General features: G+C 38.1%; 5 protein-coding genes across 7 annotated transcripts; 2 read left to right on the forward strand and 3 right to left on the reverse strand.

The window, feature by feature from the left end:
* The first annotated feature begins 531 nt into the window (after positions 1-531).
* On the forward strand, positions 532-4,439 carry LOC126782556 (uncharacterized). Of its 3 annotated transcripts, none has more exons than XM_050507819.1 (12): positions 532-605; positions 778-935; positions 1,016-1,109; positions 1,451-1,515; positions 1,614-1,812; positions 1,891-2,188; positions 2,267-2,336; positions 2,415-2,475; positions 2,606-2,748; positions 2,840-3,181; positions 3,261-3,473; positions 3,658-4,439. In XM_050507819.1, the coding sequence occupies exons 1-12, from the start codon at positions 578-580 to the stop codon at positions 4,156-4,158; spliced, it is 2,172 nt and encodes a 723-aa protein (XP_050363776.1). In that variant the 5' UTR covers positions 532-577; the 3' UTR covers positions 4,159-4,439. The 3 variants fall into 3 exon arrangements, with proteins under 3 accessions (XP_050363776.1, XP_050363777.1, XP_050363779.1); XM_050507820.1 differs by having other exon boundaries at positions 2,270-2,336; XM_050507822.1 differs by having other exon boundaries at positions 1,052-1,109.
* Positions 4,440-4,630: 191 nt separating this feature from the next.
* On the reverse strand, positions 4,631-6,523 carry LOC126782557 (AP-2 complex subunit sigma). Its single transcript, XM_050507823.1, has 6 exons — positions 6,358-6,523; positions 6,167-6,265; positions 6,020-6,070; positions 5,734-5,907; positions 5,420-5,479; positions 4,631-4,842 (listed from the first exon to the last, which is right to left on the reverse strand). The coding sequence occupies exons 1-6, from the start codon at positions 6,358-6,360 to the stop codon at positions 4,801-4,803; spliced, it is 429 nt and encodes a 142-aa protein (XP_050363780.1). The 5' UTR covers positions 6,361-6,523; the 3' UTR covers positions 4,631-4,800.
* A 583-nt stretch (positions 6,524-7,106) lies between these two features.
* Positions 7,107-9,987, reverse strand: LOC126782433 (hexokinase-2, chloroplastic). Its single transcript, XM_050507682.1, has 9 exons — positions 9,637-9,987; positions 9,204-9,354; positions 8,903-9,085; positions 8,730-8,804; positions 8,479-8,634; positions 8,285-8,380; positions 8,040-8,170; positions 7,849-7,930; positions 7,107-7,705 (listed from the first exon to the last, which is right to left on the reverse strand). Exons 1-9 carry the CDS (start codon positions 9,915-9,917, stop codon positions 7,364-7,366), a joined length of 1,497 nt encoding a protein of 498 aa, XP_050363639.1. The 5' UTR covers positions 9,918-9,987; the 3' UTR covers positions 7,107-7,363.
* An 826-nt stretch (positions 9,988-10,813) lies between these two features.
* On the forward strand, positions 10,814-13,750 carry LOC126784421 (WEB family protein At1g75720). Its single transcript, XM_050509887.1, has 2 exons — positions 10,814-11,263; positions 13,005-13,750. The coding sequence occupies exons 1-2, from the start codon at positions 11,147-11,149 to the stop codon at positions 13,530-13,532; spliced, it is 645 nt and encodes a 214-aa protein (XP_050365844.1). The 5' UTR covers positions 10,814-11,146; the 3' UTR covers positions 13,533-13,750.
* A 672-nt stretch (positions 13,751-14,422) lies between these two features.
* Positions 14,423-14,722, reverse strand: LOC126784336 (uncharacterized). The gene has a single exon (XM_050509804.1). The coding sequence runs from the start codon at positions 14,720-14,722 to the stop codon at positions 14,423-14,425; it is 300 nt and encodes a 99-aa protein (XP_050365761.1).
* Positions 14,723-16,759: the final 2,037 nt, after the last annotated feature.

Here is a 16,759-nt window from a genome sequence, read left to right on the forward strand (position 1 = left end):
GAATTAGAATTGGTAATTATTTTACCGCATTATATCTCACGGGTGGCATCTTCGTCTTCCATTTTCCACACTTTTTTCTTCTTTCTTTGAATTTTTGATATTTTACAGAGTGGGAGTCACACTGTCTGTGCCTTTTGTGATGATCAAAGCTCCCAACAAAAGGAAGAACCTGATTCCATTTCAACCTTTTAAAGTAGCTTTTTCCTTTTTGTCTTTTCATCTCCGCCGGCGACCACGAGTCTAAACTCACTTCCGGGAGAGATATCCGGCGACGAAATTGAATCTTCTCTCTTCTTCAGAAAACAAAAAACCAGAACCCGCTTTTTCCGGTTTTCTTTCAGGCGAGTTTTTCGGCATGTAACTACTACTAGTACACACACCCACAGAAAGGAAATAAAAACCACAACCAACACCTCTCTCTCTCTCTCTCTCTAGACACGTTGTTCTCGTTTCACTTTTCTTGTTCATCGCTTTTTTGCATCTCAGCCGTGTCGTTTCTTCTGTGTGCTCGATTCAATTCAGCTCCGGAGATCGATTCTGAGCCGCTGGATTGATTTTGCCAATGTCAGTCTCGTAAATGGACAAGCGACACAGCTCCGGCTCCGGTAAAATTCTCATTCGTTATTTACTCTCGAAAATTTTTGTTGTTGGAGTTTTCTGGGGGAAGAGAGAGAAGAAAACGAAAGGCGGTTATGGCAGTTGTCGTTATTTGTGTAGTTTTGTTTGTTTATGATAAGAAGGCCATGCTTATCTCTTTTTCTTGTTCTTTTTGAAAAGGCGAGATTGTGCTGGTTGAGAAGTCGAAGAAGGCGAGGATTCGGAAGCTGAGTGCTATTGGTGGAGCACAAGCGAGTTCGAGCTTCGAAATGGTGTGTCATGTGTTTGGTAGAGAAGACGAGGAGCTTCACAGTAAGAGGTTCAAGCTCCCCAGAAAGGTTGGTTGGTTCTGAATTTGCTCTGTGTTTTTGTTTTCAAGTTTTTATATTTCATTGTTATGAATTTGCTCTGTTTTTAGTGTTTATTGAAAAACTGTGGAATTTTTGGTTCACAGTTTTTGGGTGACTGCAATGGGGTCCATCTGGGTTCTGTTCCTCGGAAACTGCGTTCAGGTAATCTGGTTCATTATTTTTAGAGTTAATTCTTTGTTTGGGTTAATTAAGGTTTAGGAGTGAAGCTTCAGCTTGAGCTTTTGCTTCTTTTTTTTTCCTTTCTTTTTCGGGAAGCAAGGTTCTTTTTTTGGGGTGATGACACTTTTTGGATATTGAGAGTTTAATTATATTTTCACTTTGAGGTTTTTTGCTTCCTTCTATTCCTTGAGTTCGCTTTTAAAAAAGGGATAAAGAAACTGGCTTTCTATGATTCTGGAGCTTTTTGGATTTGTAAGAATTAAGAAAACCACTTCTATTGTTTTAGTGCCATTGTGTTTTAAAAATTGGTTTTGCACTTGCAGCAATGAAGAAGCGCCATCGTCAGTCTGCATCTCTTGACTGCAATGGTGTAAAGAGACCATGCTTGGTAGTCATTCTCCTCCTTCTCTTGTGTCGGCGTTTTATTTAAGTTTCGCATTTTCTTTTCAGCATTTTGATACATGTATTTGAACTTGGTTCTGAAAGAAACAAGGAGATGGGTTTCGTAAAGAGACTGTTTCTGGGCCTATTACAAAAGATGAGGAAGAAGTTGCGGAGACGTTGTATGCTTTGGCTGGATTGGTGTTTCCTAGCAAGGAAGTAAATGTTGATAGCAAAGTGGACTCTGAATGTTTTGATGCAGATGTGACAGAGTTGAAGAACAGTCCTACACCTGCAGTTGAAGGTTTGGTTCATTATTATCTGTACAGCAATCTTCTTTGTATTATTACTTCGGTAGACTGATATTTTATACTTACTGCAGTTGGAGACATCAAACTGGATCCAGTTTTGCCCCGTAAAGCTGCCAGCTCTAATTGTCCTTCTTTTGTGGAAGGATTAGCTAAAGGAATCGATCAAGTTGATTTATTGAATAAACCCAGCACTCATTATCAGCCTGAATTGTCAAACAGTGGCAAATTCTGTACAGAATCGGATAATAACTCCCTTCAGAGTCAAATAAACATTTCTTCCTTGTCAGCTAAGGTTGAAGAGTGCAAAGATAAGCCTTTTGGCGTTGCTGTCAACTTCCGTGATCCATCTGAATTAAGCTTGGATAGTCGGTGGGTATTTTGAAATCTAATTCAGCTTCTGTTTTGTTTATTCTATTATAATTTTGAATTTTTTTTTTTGTAACTCAGCAGGTTAAAGCAAACTGTGCAACAGCAGACCTCAGTTTTCGGGAGAAAGCCAGAAATTGCAGTGGAGCTGGTAAGCATAACTCGCCAAGTTTGTGTTGAATAATGATAGAATGACCATGGTCTGATCTTGATATATGATTCTCTTCAGGGAACGAACATTGGGATTCAAGTTCAAGAACAAAATATGCTCCAGGAACCGAGGGAGAAAGGTATGATTCTTGCTTGTTTGGATAATCTTCAATGCTGAATGTTGAGTTTGGTTGTGAAATGTGTGAACTCATTAATGCATACCAGTTTCTTGAAGTTGTCATGATATTGATAGTGGCTCTTTCATTGAAGGTTCAGGATTGTGGCCTGGCTTGTCTACAAATGTCTCGCATGGTGCTAGGAGAGATAGCCCTGCTGCTACACTGCCCCCTTGGATGGATGCTCCTTGTTCGATCTCCAAAGCGCCTGTTTCAAATGGATCTCCATTTGTAAAGGTAAAGAAACTTTCAATGTGCTGATGATTCCACGTGCCATTTCTTTGAAAATGTTTAAACCATTTCAAGCGTCTGAATACAAACTATGCAGGTTACCAAACTTGTCAATGGTAGAAGGTCGTGTAAGAAATGTGCCGTTCATGTCTACATAAGTCATTTGATCCAGTCACTTAAAAGCTCTGAGAACCAAGATAAGTTAATGCTACAACCTAGTCAAATCACACATGAAGGATCCAGACAAGGGGCTTTTTTGGGAGCTATTACAAATGTTCAAAGCGGTCTCAATGAGGCTGTTTCCAGTAGTAGCATAAGTGTCTCTACTGCTCAAATTCTTCCACATGAAGCCAAGAACAGCATTCTTCAGAACAAGAAGTTCCATCAAGATCAGCCATCATCTACTTTGGCATCTGGGGCACGCACTTCACCGAAGGAGGTAAAGCTTGATACTGCACCTGCCATATGTTTATTGCTGATGCTGCTCTCACTTCTTACTAGTCTCTTGTTATCTGCAGGTGTTTGATTTCCTTTCACTGTCAGCTGGAGGTGGCAGCTCGGAAAACAATGATAGATTTAGTAGAGCTCAATATGGGATGGGACCGTTGTCACAAGCCCAAGTTCCTTATCTTCACCCTAAAATGCAGCATCACAACCTCATTCCTTTCTCTTTGAACGGGTCTCACTACAACTCTTCTGCTCCCCTCGACAATCCCTCTATGGCACAGCAGGTAGTGTAGTTCTTCTATAGTATTCTTGTATCTCTCGTTTTCCTTTATCTTCGTATTTCTATTCAGCCTGACAAGTATTTTCGTCATGAAAAACTAAGAACCATCGTTATTTCTGATTGGTTAGAAACTAATAGAACTAATTAGAAAAGTGTTTCATCGTCATCGTAATTGATGTTGGATGTAGGGCCAACTGCTACATTCATATGGCAACCCATTCTATGGTCCTCAAGCAAATGCCATAGCCTTGACAAAACAACAAATACAACAGCAACAATTCCATTTGCAGAAACAACAACAATTCCATTTGCAGCAGCAGCATCAATCACATCTGCAGCAGCAACAGCAAAGGCTTTGGGCAGCTCAGTACAGGCCAGCGGGAACTATACCAGCCTCAGCTCCCTCACCGAGCTGGCAAAGTATAAAGCAGGACAAATGTACATTGATTCAATGTGGCCAAGCTCTCTATTCTCCTCCCCGTTCAACATTTGAACTAGTTGATTCCAAGTACGCACCACTATCTCAACATCAGCAGCAACTAATGGCAGTCACATCTTCCTTTCCTCCCGGCAGCGTAAAACGGCCAGACCACCATCTATCTTCTGTACATGAGGATTCTGTAGGTGGGTACCGTGCTGCCGCCGCAAGTGCACTGCCGTTGCAGTTACTCTGCAATGAGCGCCTCTGATGAGTAATGATAAGCGACGATCAATGAGAAAGTTGCTGGTTAATGCAATTATATTATTCGTTTCTTCTCTTCGGACGTGGGAGTAGGACTTGCTGCTCGACATTGTGGTGACTTGACTCAATAACCGAACATTATTTATGGGACAAGATAGCCCTGCGTATGTTTCATAGTTGGATAAACTGCGGCACTAGAATGGTAGGCAAGTAAGGCAACAATGTGGTGTGCAAACATATATGAGGAATATTGTTCATCATAATGGAAAGGTTAATTTTATTTTTTCCCCTTTGCTTGTTATCAGAAGGCATACTTGAAAAGAATTTATCTTCCATTGCCCAGATCTATTTTGAATTACCCAGGAAGCTTGATCAGTTTCAGAAACAGTACACTAAACAAACTCAGAACTAGAGTCTACAGAACTGAAAAATTGGCTTGCTTTGGGTGGGAAGCAGATTCGACCAGAGAGACAGGAACAAAGGAGATGAGAAAAAGAGAAACATTCTAGTTCAATAACTTTCATTATACAAGAAGAATTGACAGAAGGAATGGTAGTACGCAAATATTAATTGATACGATCAGCAGACAGATAGAAACATGTTGCAAAATACAAAAAAATTCTCGTCTTGACAGTGTTAAATACAAACTTCACTCCAGCTTTTCCAGTTCACCCATTCTCTCTATTATTGCCTGCAAGTGATGCCAGATTCTTTAATGTTAAACACTAGTATAGCAACAATATACCAGACACAGCTGTGTAGAGGCTACTGAATACATCAGGGAGCAATGAATAAAAGAAGCACAAAAACATGCTCATGACAGTCATACAAAAGGACTCCCCAGGCAAAATATTCTGAAACACAAGACTGAATTGTTTTTACTTATCATTGTCAGAGTAAAAAAAAAAAAAAAGGCCAGAGCAACAGGAATGAGTACTAATATTGCTACAAATCGCAACTTTAAATTAACATGCACGAAAAGCAAAGGCACATACAATATGTTAGTTTGTTTCACGCAATGCCCACACACAAAGGTTTCACAATACATCAGCATTGAAACATTTAAACATCAAATGTATACAATCTCTTGCAAGGGTAATACATTAGCATTCAGAAATTAAACAGCCACAATTGGTAAAAGATCAAGCAGCCCCAAAAAAGCAACAGGTGTGCGCAGAAAAAAACAACAGCCATGTAGACACTATGTTGGTGAATCTAGTCAAATGCTAAATAAATTTACGTTTTACGAATTTCATAGATATTCTAACCTTCTTGCTTGTTTCTTGGAGCTCTCCAGCAAGAATGAACTCGTCAAGTATCAGATACACCTGCATACAAGAAAATGTTGAGGTTCATATAATGTACGAGAAATTATACAAGAACGGGCAATCTCACCAGAACAACAATATCTCTAACTTATATTTGCTATGAACAAAATAAACTAGCAAGATTCTTAAGCAACTAGTTAACTATTATTATCACTACAAGAGACCTCAATTGCCAACAATAACCAATGCAAGAACATCAACTGATACTAGGCTCAATAATAATCGGGAACAAAAATTGATGATCAGCAACAGACCTTGTGGAAATTGAATACCAAATCAAGCTCGCATACGTTGCTGAAGAAATGATCCAAAATCTCGACGAATAGATGAATGCATTCCAAATAGGCCAGCTCATTATCAGTTATATCAACACACAGTGAGAAAAACAACCCTGCATATCGCCTGTAGATCACCTTGTGTGTACGGAACTACACAACACAATGTTACATCAATCAGATTAGATTACAATGAAACTAGGGTTTCAACTCTCACACAAAGCATTCAAACTTTCAATATTTCATTTTGATATCAAAAGCAAACCTCAACGAAATTGGTGAACTTGGGATCTCTGTTAACAACCAAACGATGAACCTGCATCCATTTCAGACGCCCCTTGAACTCATTTGTTGCAGAAATAAACAAACAAAAGAACAAAAAAGGAAAGAGAAATTAGGGAAAGTTGAATACCTCGTACTCGACCTTGTGTTTCTCGGAGTCCTCGAGAGGAACATAGTACTTAGCTAAACGGGTCTTTCCCTGGCGGTTCTGTAACAATATGAATCGGATCTGCCACAAACAATATAAGACCATCAGAGTTTGAAACCGAAGACTAATTCAGATTCCGAAACAGGAAAAGTGTGATCGTGGGAAGAGAGTACCATTGTTGTTGAAGACGAAGATTTAGACGGGAAGTGAACAGAAGCGGAGGGGAGGCCCTAAGCTTTCGGAACAAATTACTGCGATGTCGTTTTGATTTGCCGGTGAGTCGTCGTAGCTCGGAGGCAAGAGAAAGACGAGTCACAAGACAGACCGAGCTAGCTAGCTTTGCTGGCGTGTGAAGAATACAAGTCGATTGAACTGTGTGCTACGACCTGTCGTCTGTAACGCATTGGTCAACTTGTCTTTACGGTCAATTTTAATGGCGGGGACAATGGGACATAGTACAACTTAGGTGCACCATACCATGATACAAACGGATCCCCTGGATCACAATTTGGTAAACTTTGTGAATATTTGCTTTCATTTCAACAATTGTAAGTTTGTAACCCCCAATTACTGATTGGAAGTTTGGAACTGTCAATCTATTAACAAGTCACTAAGAAAGCGTTTTGACATGACTCCGAACTGTTGATTCATCTTAGAATTGTCTTTTAAATACGATCATTAAATACGATCATTGATCTTATTAGAAAGAAAAAGTTCAAGAAAAAACTTAAGAACCCAACACTTGTCCATTCAATTCAGGCTAGGAGAAGTTTTGTCCCTCGGGACAAAAATGGAGAAGGTTTACAGAAGTTACACACACTTGAAGATTTTGATAGAATTTTCACATTATTTGTAACTTTGAAAATGGAAGTGGTGTAACAACAGGCGCAGTGCGCATGGTAAAATTTAATTTGTAATAGAAAGTAGTACATTGTATCTCGTGCATCAAATGAATGACAAAAATTGCACCACACAGATGAATGGTGCATCATAGTCTCACTGCCCAAGTGTTTATACAGGCTTACTGCCGGAAATCACAATTCTGGAGTGAATCCTACATCATCATCTTCTAATTCACCCACCTTATTCCCAAACCCAATTACATACAACTCTGATCATTGGATACTAATTACATGGTAGTACAATACCTTGTTGGTCCTTCAACAATGTTGTCCTGCGCTACGAGTCATAGCTATGATACTTGGAATTTGCAGCAGCTAAAAGAGCAGCCCCTATACCGGACCCATCTTTTGAATGCTCTATGACAACATTCTTTGCAAGATCGTGCCCAAGAAGCTCGGTGACAGCTTCACTGAGATATGTTCTGTACTGAGGGTAGTTCTCGTACAAGCCTCCATCCATAGCAACAACTGTTCTCTTGCTAAAGATGACACCTTTTGAATCCTCCTCCATCTTTTGCAGTATCCCTACTATTCCTGCACCAGCTAAGCGGCCGCCTCGCTTCACAACGGTGTCACATACCTCTACCACAATCTTTCTCGCACTTAGATTGGACTCAACCTAATCACATTTTTGGAGAAACAAAAAACTTTTAGTAAGGAAATAACATTGAAAGCTGATGCAGACTTCAGTGTATTGATGCATTAAATCTAATCTATGAATATTGGCTGAATTTCAAAAGATGAATAACATCAAGAGTTTACCCCTGCTACATTGTATAATATTGAACCAACATCTTGTAGTTCATCAGACGTATCCTGCTGCATAGCACATAGATCTGGGGTCCTGTAACACAGTTCAGAACATACTTCAGCAAAGTAATTAAAGAACTTAACTTTTAAGATTAAGTCATTTATGAACTCTTTATGAAGCAGACAATAGAAGTTGACGTTACCTGAGTAGAAATGGTGTTGATAGTTTTTCTAGGATTGAATCACCAAAGAGCGCATCTGCTTCAGCCATCTTCAGTAGTACTCTTCTTACAATTTCACCAAGATACATTCCAGAGATTGTTTTCTCAAAGATCTGCACAAGATCAGATATGAGTAACAAGTAACAAGTTTTTGACCTGTTTGATACTAGCACGAGTCATTAAAAAAAAAAGCTAGTACTAACAATAGAAACATAAGGCATCCATACCTGCTCCCCCGGATTAATGCTAGCGGCATCCATATCTCTATCAAATTCGGTTAACGGAAGACCATTTGAGAATGCTCCCCACTCGGTGTTAATAATCTGAACATAGGTCATTTCAGAAAGATTGATCAATGAAGTTAGGGCTGTTAAGCCAAGTCAATACAGTAAAGAGGAGAGCTTCAGAATGTTCTACACACCGTTGAACCAGAAGAAGACGCATGGTTCTTTAGTTTAGGAATTGCATCAACGCGCTCAACATAGCAAGCATTGGTTCCAGTACCTAAAATGACAGCAACCATGACATCATCATCCCAGTATCTTGCTCCAGCTAATGTTCCAACAGTATCATTAACCTAGTGAAATTTCACTCATCAGTGGCTCATTGGCTTCGTAAGAATTAAGTAAAATTAAGCAGGATTGAGTAGCAGCATCATTGAAGCAAGCATACCAGGGCAGACACACGCATATCTAATCCAAGCCTTTCCATAGCCTCATTTAAACAAGCAACTACATCTCTCCCTGCCTGTAAATAGAAAGTTAGCAACATCCTGGTTACATTTGAAGAGAAAGTAGGCCACATTTATAATGTCTCATGAATCCAATGAAGAACTAGGTACAAACCGTTCCAGAGACTGAAAATCCCTTTGTCCATTTAATTAGTATTCCAGAATCGACTGAGGTCTGCTTCACAGGGAATGAAAATGTGAATCCAATCTCTCTTTTTGTACCAGCTGGAAGGTGAAACTTGTTACCTTCATTTTCTGCAAACTTTGCCAATCCAGAAGCAATAAAATCAAATAGTTCCTGCAATACCAAGAATCAAACTTGTTAGTTGTTACAACACAGGCATATCAATGTTGCGCGATAGAAATCAACATTCTCATACTAATTCAATTGTTGATGAAGCAAGCTAAACAAAGACCTCGGAAGTGCCAAACATCAGATCCTTGGGGATCGAAACTTGGTCGAACTCAGTGGCGATCACACGCTCTTCCTTGCCTCCTAGTTGTACTCTCAGCACCCTGAAGTTTGTGCCTCCAAGATCCAGAGCATAAAACAAACCATTCTCATTCCTTCCTTCCAAAACACATCAAAAACACATAAATTGAATGAAAATGAAACAAAACATGCTCTGTTTACAAGCCACACGTTAATGCCCTCTTTAGGCAAACAAGGACAAGCCTTTGCATTGGTACTACTAGAAATGAAATGCTACCATTCTTGCTATACCTTGATCAAACTTCAAAACAGTAGAGAAAATCAAACAGCAAAACATGACAGTCAAGAAAGTCAACCCAACAAACAAAACAAAGACTCAAAATTCAGTTCAAGATGGCGTTGTAAAGAATCAGTACCCAGTTGGGAGGCTATCTACGTAGCTGAGTATCATCTTGAGATCACTCCCGCCTTCCACGGCCAGACCAGCTCGCATATCGGCGGCCATTGCGTCCGCCACGTGGCGCAACAGGGGCAAAGGAGTTGCACAGTCCTTGCGTAACTTAGTGACTAGAGGAGTGACAGAAACAGCAGTGGATCGGACGGTCATCCTGAATCGAGGGGGGACGGACGGCACAGTTGATCGGCGGCAGGGGTGGAAGGACCCGACCGACGGCGACGTGGCAGCTGTAACTGACATTGTTGAGTTGGTTTGACAGTTACGTAGAGATCTACGAAAATGAAGAGGAGGAGAAGCAAGTGAGGGAGCATCGTTGGCGTTAGTCTTTATTTCTCGAGGGCAACTGGCAAAGCTCCCCAACAGCCTTGGGTTCCAATAATAAATGTTTTTTTATGAAATATTGGAAATCAAATTCAGAGTGAAACGACGTAGTTTTGGCTACAGTTAAAACTAACAATGCAACTCAAACTGGTTGGCTTGGACGGAGATTTGGATTTGGCGGAAAATGCGATGTGGGAAACATTGGTATGCTTTGGTGGAGTTAGGTCAATTTGATAGTGACATTGTTCACCATTTTTAAGCATATCCTAAACATATATTCGCACTAGGGATGATCATGATTCTAAAATCAGTGTTGTTGGCTGTGAAAACTCCTAGAGCATGAGTACATTAGTGACACTGATGGATGATGCTTGTCGTAAATTGATTCAGTTCTATGTTGATGTGAACTGAACAAAGGTATAGGACCACGGCCCAGCAGTTATTATGTAGGTTATAATCAAGTTTGTTTTTCACCGGTCCGGCCTCAAGGGTCCGTTTTAGGAGAACTTATATCGCCTCGGAACAAAATCATTTATCGCTTAATGAATAAATTGAGATATGATAATTGTAGAGAATATTGTAAGCGAATGAGGATGTAAATCTTAAAAAAAAATCGATATAATGTAGACATTGTGTATTTAAACGTTATGCACCAAAAAATATACGGTAAATATCTTTAAAATTAATATTACTATTCAGTAGGGAGTAACTAAATTGTTATTGAGATACCAGGGAGAGAAACACACGATACCAAACTGTCATTTGCCATTTGGTGGGGGGATTTGTATGTTTGTTTTGAGTTGGTTATAGGCGAAGCGTCCTTCTCTTTAGGCAAAGAGCAAGACCTGCTACCCACCACCTCTACCGCCTTCACATACACACAAACCAAAATATTAACAGAATTCTAGTGAAGTGGACGCGAAGAAACGAATTCAAACTCCTCTATCGATCTCCCTGTTCTCACCTCCTCCTCATCTATAACAACTCTCTCTATCTCTCTCTTTCACTTGTCACTCTTAGCTCTAATCATCAATCCCATCCCCCTCTTTCTGTGTTCCAAAATAAGATACCTGCTTCTTAATTAGTCAAATACCTGCTACTGCATGCACCGGCCAGCCTTAAGAGTGAACTATTCGTGAAGAAGGTCAATGATGAAGAGGGCGGAGATCGATACGAGGCAACCGTTCCGGTCAGTGAAGGAAGCTGTCGCAATGTTCGGGGAAAGAGTTCTTGCCGGAGAAGTTTATGCCACCAAGCTCAAACAGGTCTCTCTCTCCCTTCCACCTATATACTTATCTGATTCATTGTTCATATTATCATATATAATTACATGCATCTCCCTACGGCTATCCGTAATCACGTATCAATATTATTATTTGGAAAATGATTGTTAGCCTTAAATTTTTTAGCCTAAAAAAGGCCTTAATTATAGGTGTCATGATGTGTCACCTAGCCACATCATATTTTCAAAAAATAATATAATGTCATTCTTAAATACAATGACCATCTTATCTTTCATAAATTTAACTGTTTTAGATTATTTTGACTTTATTCGATAAATAATTTCTTTTAATTTCTTTTTTATTAATACATTTTTTAAACACTCATGATTATCTTAAATAAAAAATATATAACGGGAAATTACATATATTTTCTCATGCAAATTTGTTTGAAAGTTACATTAATTTTGTATATATACAGATTTATGTGTGTACACACATATATATATGTATATCATTTATATAATTCGTACAAAACAATTTCAATGGAGAAAATATTATGTATATATTGATTTTGCAATTTGTGGGTTGGAATAAAAAATCCTGTAAATTGATATAATATCAAAAACTTTATATTAATGAATTTAATATAGTATGTAAAAAGTTACCTTATATTCTTTAGATTGGTCATGTAATAAGTTAATTAGAAAATTCAAAAGTTAAAATTAGTTCTAAAAAAGAAAGAAAATATATTGAAATCTTAATAATTCCTTATGAAAAATAGTCTAACTAGTGATTAAAGAGGTAATAAATTATGACTAATAAATTGTGATGGATATGATTGTCATCTTACTCAAGGTTGACATGGCATAATTTTATTAAATAGATGATGTGTTTATGTGACAAGACTTACACATAAAATTGAGGCCTTTAAGACATAAAATTTTGAGGCCCTATATCATTGCCCTTATTATTTTCACTTCATTGGAGAGTTAATTTGGTTTACGCTAATCAGGTACGTTTATGAGCATAAACTACCCATGAGTATATATGTATGTAACTTAATGGCCATATTATGTACGTGTTATACGCCAAACGTATTCCCACAATTATGTATATATACCAGAATTAACTGTCGATACTAGATAGTATAACTTCTCTGAGACAAGGCCAGTGCCCCATCTCCTAGAAATAATTTCGACTTAGGTAATTAGTATGTAATTTATTCGATCTCTACTAGTTGTGTTGCTTGTCATCTTGTGCTAGGAAAACTGGAAAAGTACCGTCAAATGTGTGCTTGGTTGCAGCTGAGTATAAGTTCATTAAGTTATATACTTATATACGACTAATATGAACCGCAGTATCCACTCAAGTAGTTGTTGGTCTGCTTCAATTCTTTGTCATTATATAGAAGTTACAAAGTAACTGTATCACTACGTACTAGTGTATAGAATTGTGCGTCCTATCAAAAACATAGTTTGATTGAAGAATATTTGAAATCTTCGTTAGGCCTACTTCATTAACCAGCTTTATCAGGGAATCTAGATTAATCTGATCTAATCATGTTGGCTTTAAAATGAAGAGATGCAAAGTTATATATACTAATGCTCTCAAGTTTGTCTCATCATTTCCATTTTTTATAAGTTTGAAAGACTTTCGAAGCAAGCAAAGTTACGCATTATTAGTACATGTACTACCCTTTCTTTGCATCATATAATTTATATGTTGCATTTTGCCAAAAGACTAACCAACAAGTTCTCCTTGATGCTTCTGTGTACACTCATAGTTGCAGGATGAAGCAAGTGAAAATGGGCATGGCGCATCCAAAATTGGAACTGTAACAGCTGAGCTAGAGCAAACAAAGCAGAACCTCCAAAAAGCCAAACAAGAAAGTGAGCTAATGGAAACTTGCCTTTCTTCTCTGAAACAAGAGCTTGATCGGACAAAGCGAGAGCTGCAGCAACTCAAGGAAAGGGAATATGACAAACACTTCATAGAATCCGATGAGATTGAAGACGTTAATATTGTTGAAGACGATCATTCAACCAAGGTCGAAAACAAAAGCAGCGCACAAAGATACATCAATGTTGCTGATATGGATGATGAAGGACTTGAGTTCCAAAAGAAGAGATATGTAACATTTGCACACTCACCTTCTGCAGCTAAAGTAATGATTCCACAAGGTGGTACTGGTGTTGAGAAATTGGAAAGACGTTCATCATCGCTTAAGAAGAAGAAAAAGAAGCCACTGATTCCTCTAATTGCAGGTATCTTTTCGAAAAAGAAAGAAAGCCATCCACTAGCATATGCTTGAGAGTTGCACTTTGGCCTTGCGAATATATACTGTGGCATGCATACGTTTTCTTCTTCGTTCCAATAATGATGACAACTCTTTTCTCTTTCAATGTTTTGTATAATTGTCCCTTTGTGTACATTAGTTTCAGTTCCAATATGCCACTAAGGTTTAGCTCGGGATAAGATGACATTGTAATTGTAGTGGTATCAAACGATCATGAAGAGTCATTTGATAAATAAATTTACCTAATAAAATGCATCGTCTTTGTTCTCGTCCTCATTCTATGTGATATACAATTCAGATACTTTTTTTCCTAACTCATCGCAAGATCGAACTAACCTACGCTGAAAATATATATCATCAAACCAACAATAATTAATTTATCAGCTGAAAATTACTACAAATCAAGGCAAGCTGGCAACATAATGTGTTTCTTGATATCGCGCGCTCTCGGTCTCAGAGTTGAGAAGAAAGAACAGTTAACATGTTCCTCAAGTGGGATTCAATGAAACATTTTAAATCTATAAGAACTCTAAGCAGTCTCAGAAAATAATAGCTGATCTCAAAATAAGCAATATATGCCTGTATTTTAGAAAAATATAATATACGCGTTCTATCAAGGTCATTGTCTGAATATAATGTACAAGATGGGGAAAATGTAGAACCTCTCTTACATGTTGTAGGTCCTAAATTCTTCCATGGATGTAACGGAAATTAGAAAATTAACAATGTATTACCAGAAGCAAACACAGAAGCAATATATAGTTGCATGCACCAGCAGCTACATGTATAATATACATGCACTTGAAAGTTGAAACCGAAAAACAATGAGCAACACACTTGCATTAAGGATAAAAGTGAAACAGAACATATTAATCCAAATTGGAAGTGAAGCATGTATAAGTATATCAAACCATATGCCAGCCAGATTGATCTGGATCATCCGAAATCATCCCTCCAGCCTCATGATCATCTTGGCTAGACTTGTTAAAGAACTCGATGCAGTCAGATATGGCCTCGTTGTAATGCGAATGAGACGAGTAATATGAACTGCATGAAGTCTTTGGGGGCTCAAATCTGTCACAGCTAGTGCTGTTTCTTTTCCTGGGTGTACCGCTACTCATTCCATGATGTGTTGTTGCTGATGATGAGGGGATGGAGAACAAAAGTTTCATTATAATTTTCCGGAAACGATTGAAGATCTTCATTGCAGACAAGTTCAACTTGGGAGAGGCACCTTCGTCTTCGCTCCTTACTTGTATGATAAAGCTCTCTGTTAATGGTCTTGGATTATGCCTAATATTGTGCATTGTGTTCTGGGATTTAATTCTCTAGGCTTACTCCGGGAAATGTATTGCTATCATGGATGGTGGTGTGTGTGTCGTTCCATACAAATTTAAAATGAGGGTAAGTGTGATTTTCCAGGCTTGAGTTTATTCTATTTGGGCAAATTCAATAAACTAGAGCAGATGTTGGGCATTGTTCATGTGCTCAAATCATTTGCATGGGCTTCACTTGTCCTCTCTAAATTCTTTCTTTATCCAAAACGATGTTTCCTTAATTATCATCAACCTAACAACAATAAACCTGTCTAGTTTAAGGAGTAATTCATAAGTTTAAAGGTGGATTAAGCGAAAAATTTAAAGCACGCTGCATTGAAATTCAGAAATCGGAAACCAATAGCTTAATATATTTTGCAGCCTCATACAATGACCTAATCTAACATCTCATATCAGCAGTACGTATAGAACCCCGGATTAAAGGTCCTATATATCCTGGCATTAGTACTCTAGTCTGCATTACATCTAAAATGAATAGTGATTCATAGTGATTGGTCATAGAAATGCCAAAATTTACCATTCATTCCTTGCAGCCTTAATTATAAGGTACCTGCAGACTCCAGAGTAATTGAGTAAAGCTGAACTAATGATTAAAATTAGTCAAATCCACAGAAATCTAGAATCAGTTAAGGATTTGGTACTTGAATCAAATATCAAATTGAGAGCTGAAGTTCATCTGTAGGTGGTCCTGTACTAGTGGTCCTGAACCTATGCAAGTATCAGGTTAAATGTGTTTCTCAGCCTAATTGTGTGCCCTGGGAAAATGGAAAGGAGTAAATCTAATTGACTAATGTAGATATTATCAATTGAGGAGATTGTGAAGGATTTAGATAATCTTTTGTGTTAATGTGAAAAGTGGATGAGGGCCAAGCTTGTTCTAATGATCTTTGTGGGACATCATGATTGCGTTTTAGTACTTTCCTTATGGAAGGGGGTTAAGAAAATGTGTTAATCATGAACCAAGGACCTGGCTCATATATGAACTCATTAACCAGACTAGGTGAAGTCATCCATATATTCCATGTTTAAACTAATCAAGCTTCAAATTATTGTCATAACTGTGCTGTTCAAACAGGAAAAAGAATTAAGAGTTGGAGATAATTATGATCTGATTCCACCTTATATATTTATACTTATTCTCGTTGGTTCATGAACAGAACCTATATACTTGGATATTTCCTAACCTTTTTCTTATACAGAGCTCCATACAGAGAAACTGAAACCGAGAAAGATTGTGGTATGGGCTTATGAACAAACCCATATATATATATATAATGAACGTGCCTACAGGCTAGGAACTCACACGTACGGATCTCTTGTGTATATCCACTTGACTGATTAGGCAATGGGCTAAGGCAGCTGCCATTTACAGAGAAGTAATCAATTAACATAATTGGTAATCATGGTAAAGCCCTGGAGGCTGTTAGTTATCAGAAAATCAGAACACGCAGCAACCAAATGCGCTTCATTGCTTAATGGAGACATGGAGAGTAATAGTACTGGCCTGGTTCATAGTTCATACACACACACAGAAGTGCGACAGCAGTCACACTCATATAACAGGACAGAATGAAAGAAGAAAAAATCCAATAAATGACGATTGGTAGCTAGTTAGGTATTGTTAATTTGAGAAGCGAAGTGATTATTTGTAAAGATGCACAGATAGCTCACATATGTACCCGTGTAAGCTTCATAGCTCCTATCAGTTGATAACTAAGGTCAAACTAATTAGAATAGCAAGTTGCTACATAAATTATAAACTACACGTACATGCAACTTCTACACCGTAGACTTAAATTGGGTGATCTTGACAGTGTTTACATTTTTTTTTTAGCATTGTGCTCGACTCAATCAGTCGTTTTACAAATTAAATAATTTATGGGGTGTTTTTATACAAGTACGTAG

This window comes from Argentina anserina, chromosome 2, assembly GCF_933775445.1.
Source record: "Argentina anserina chromosome 2, drPotAnse1.1, whole genome shotgun sequence".
NCBI classification, from domain to species: Eukaryota; Viridiplantae; Streptophyta; class Magnoliopsida; order Rosales; family Rosaceae; genus Argentina; species Argentina anserina.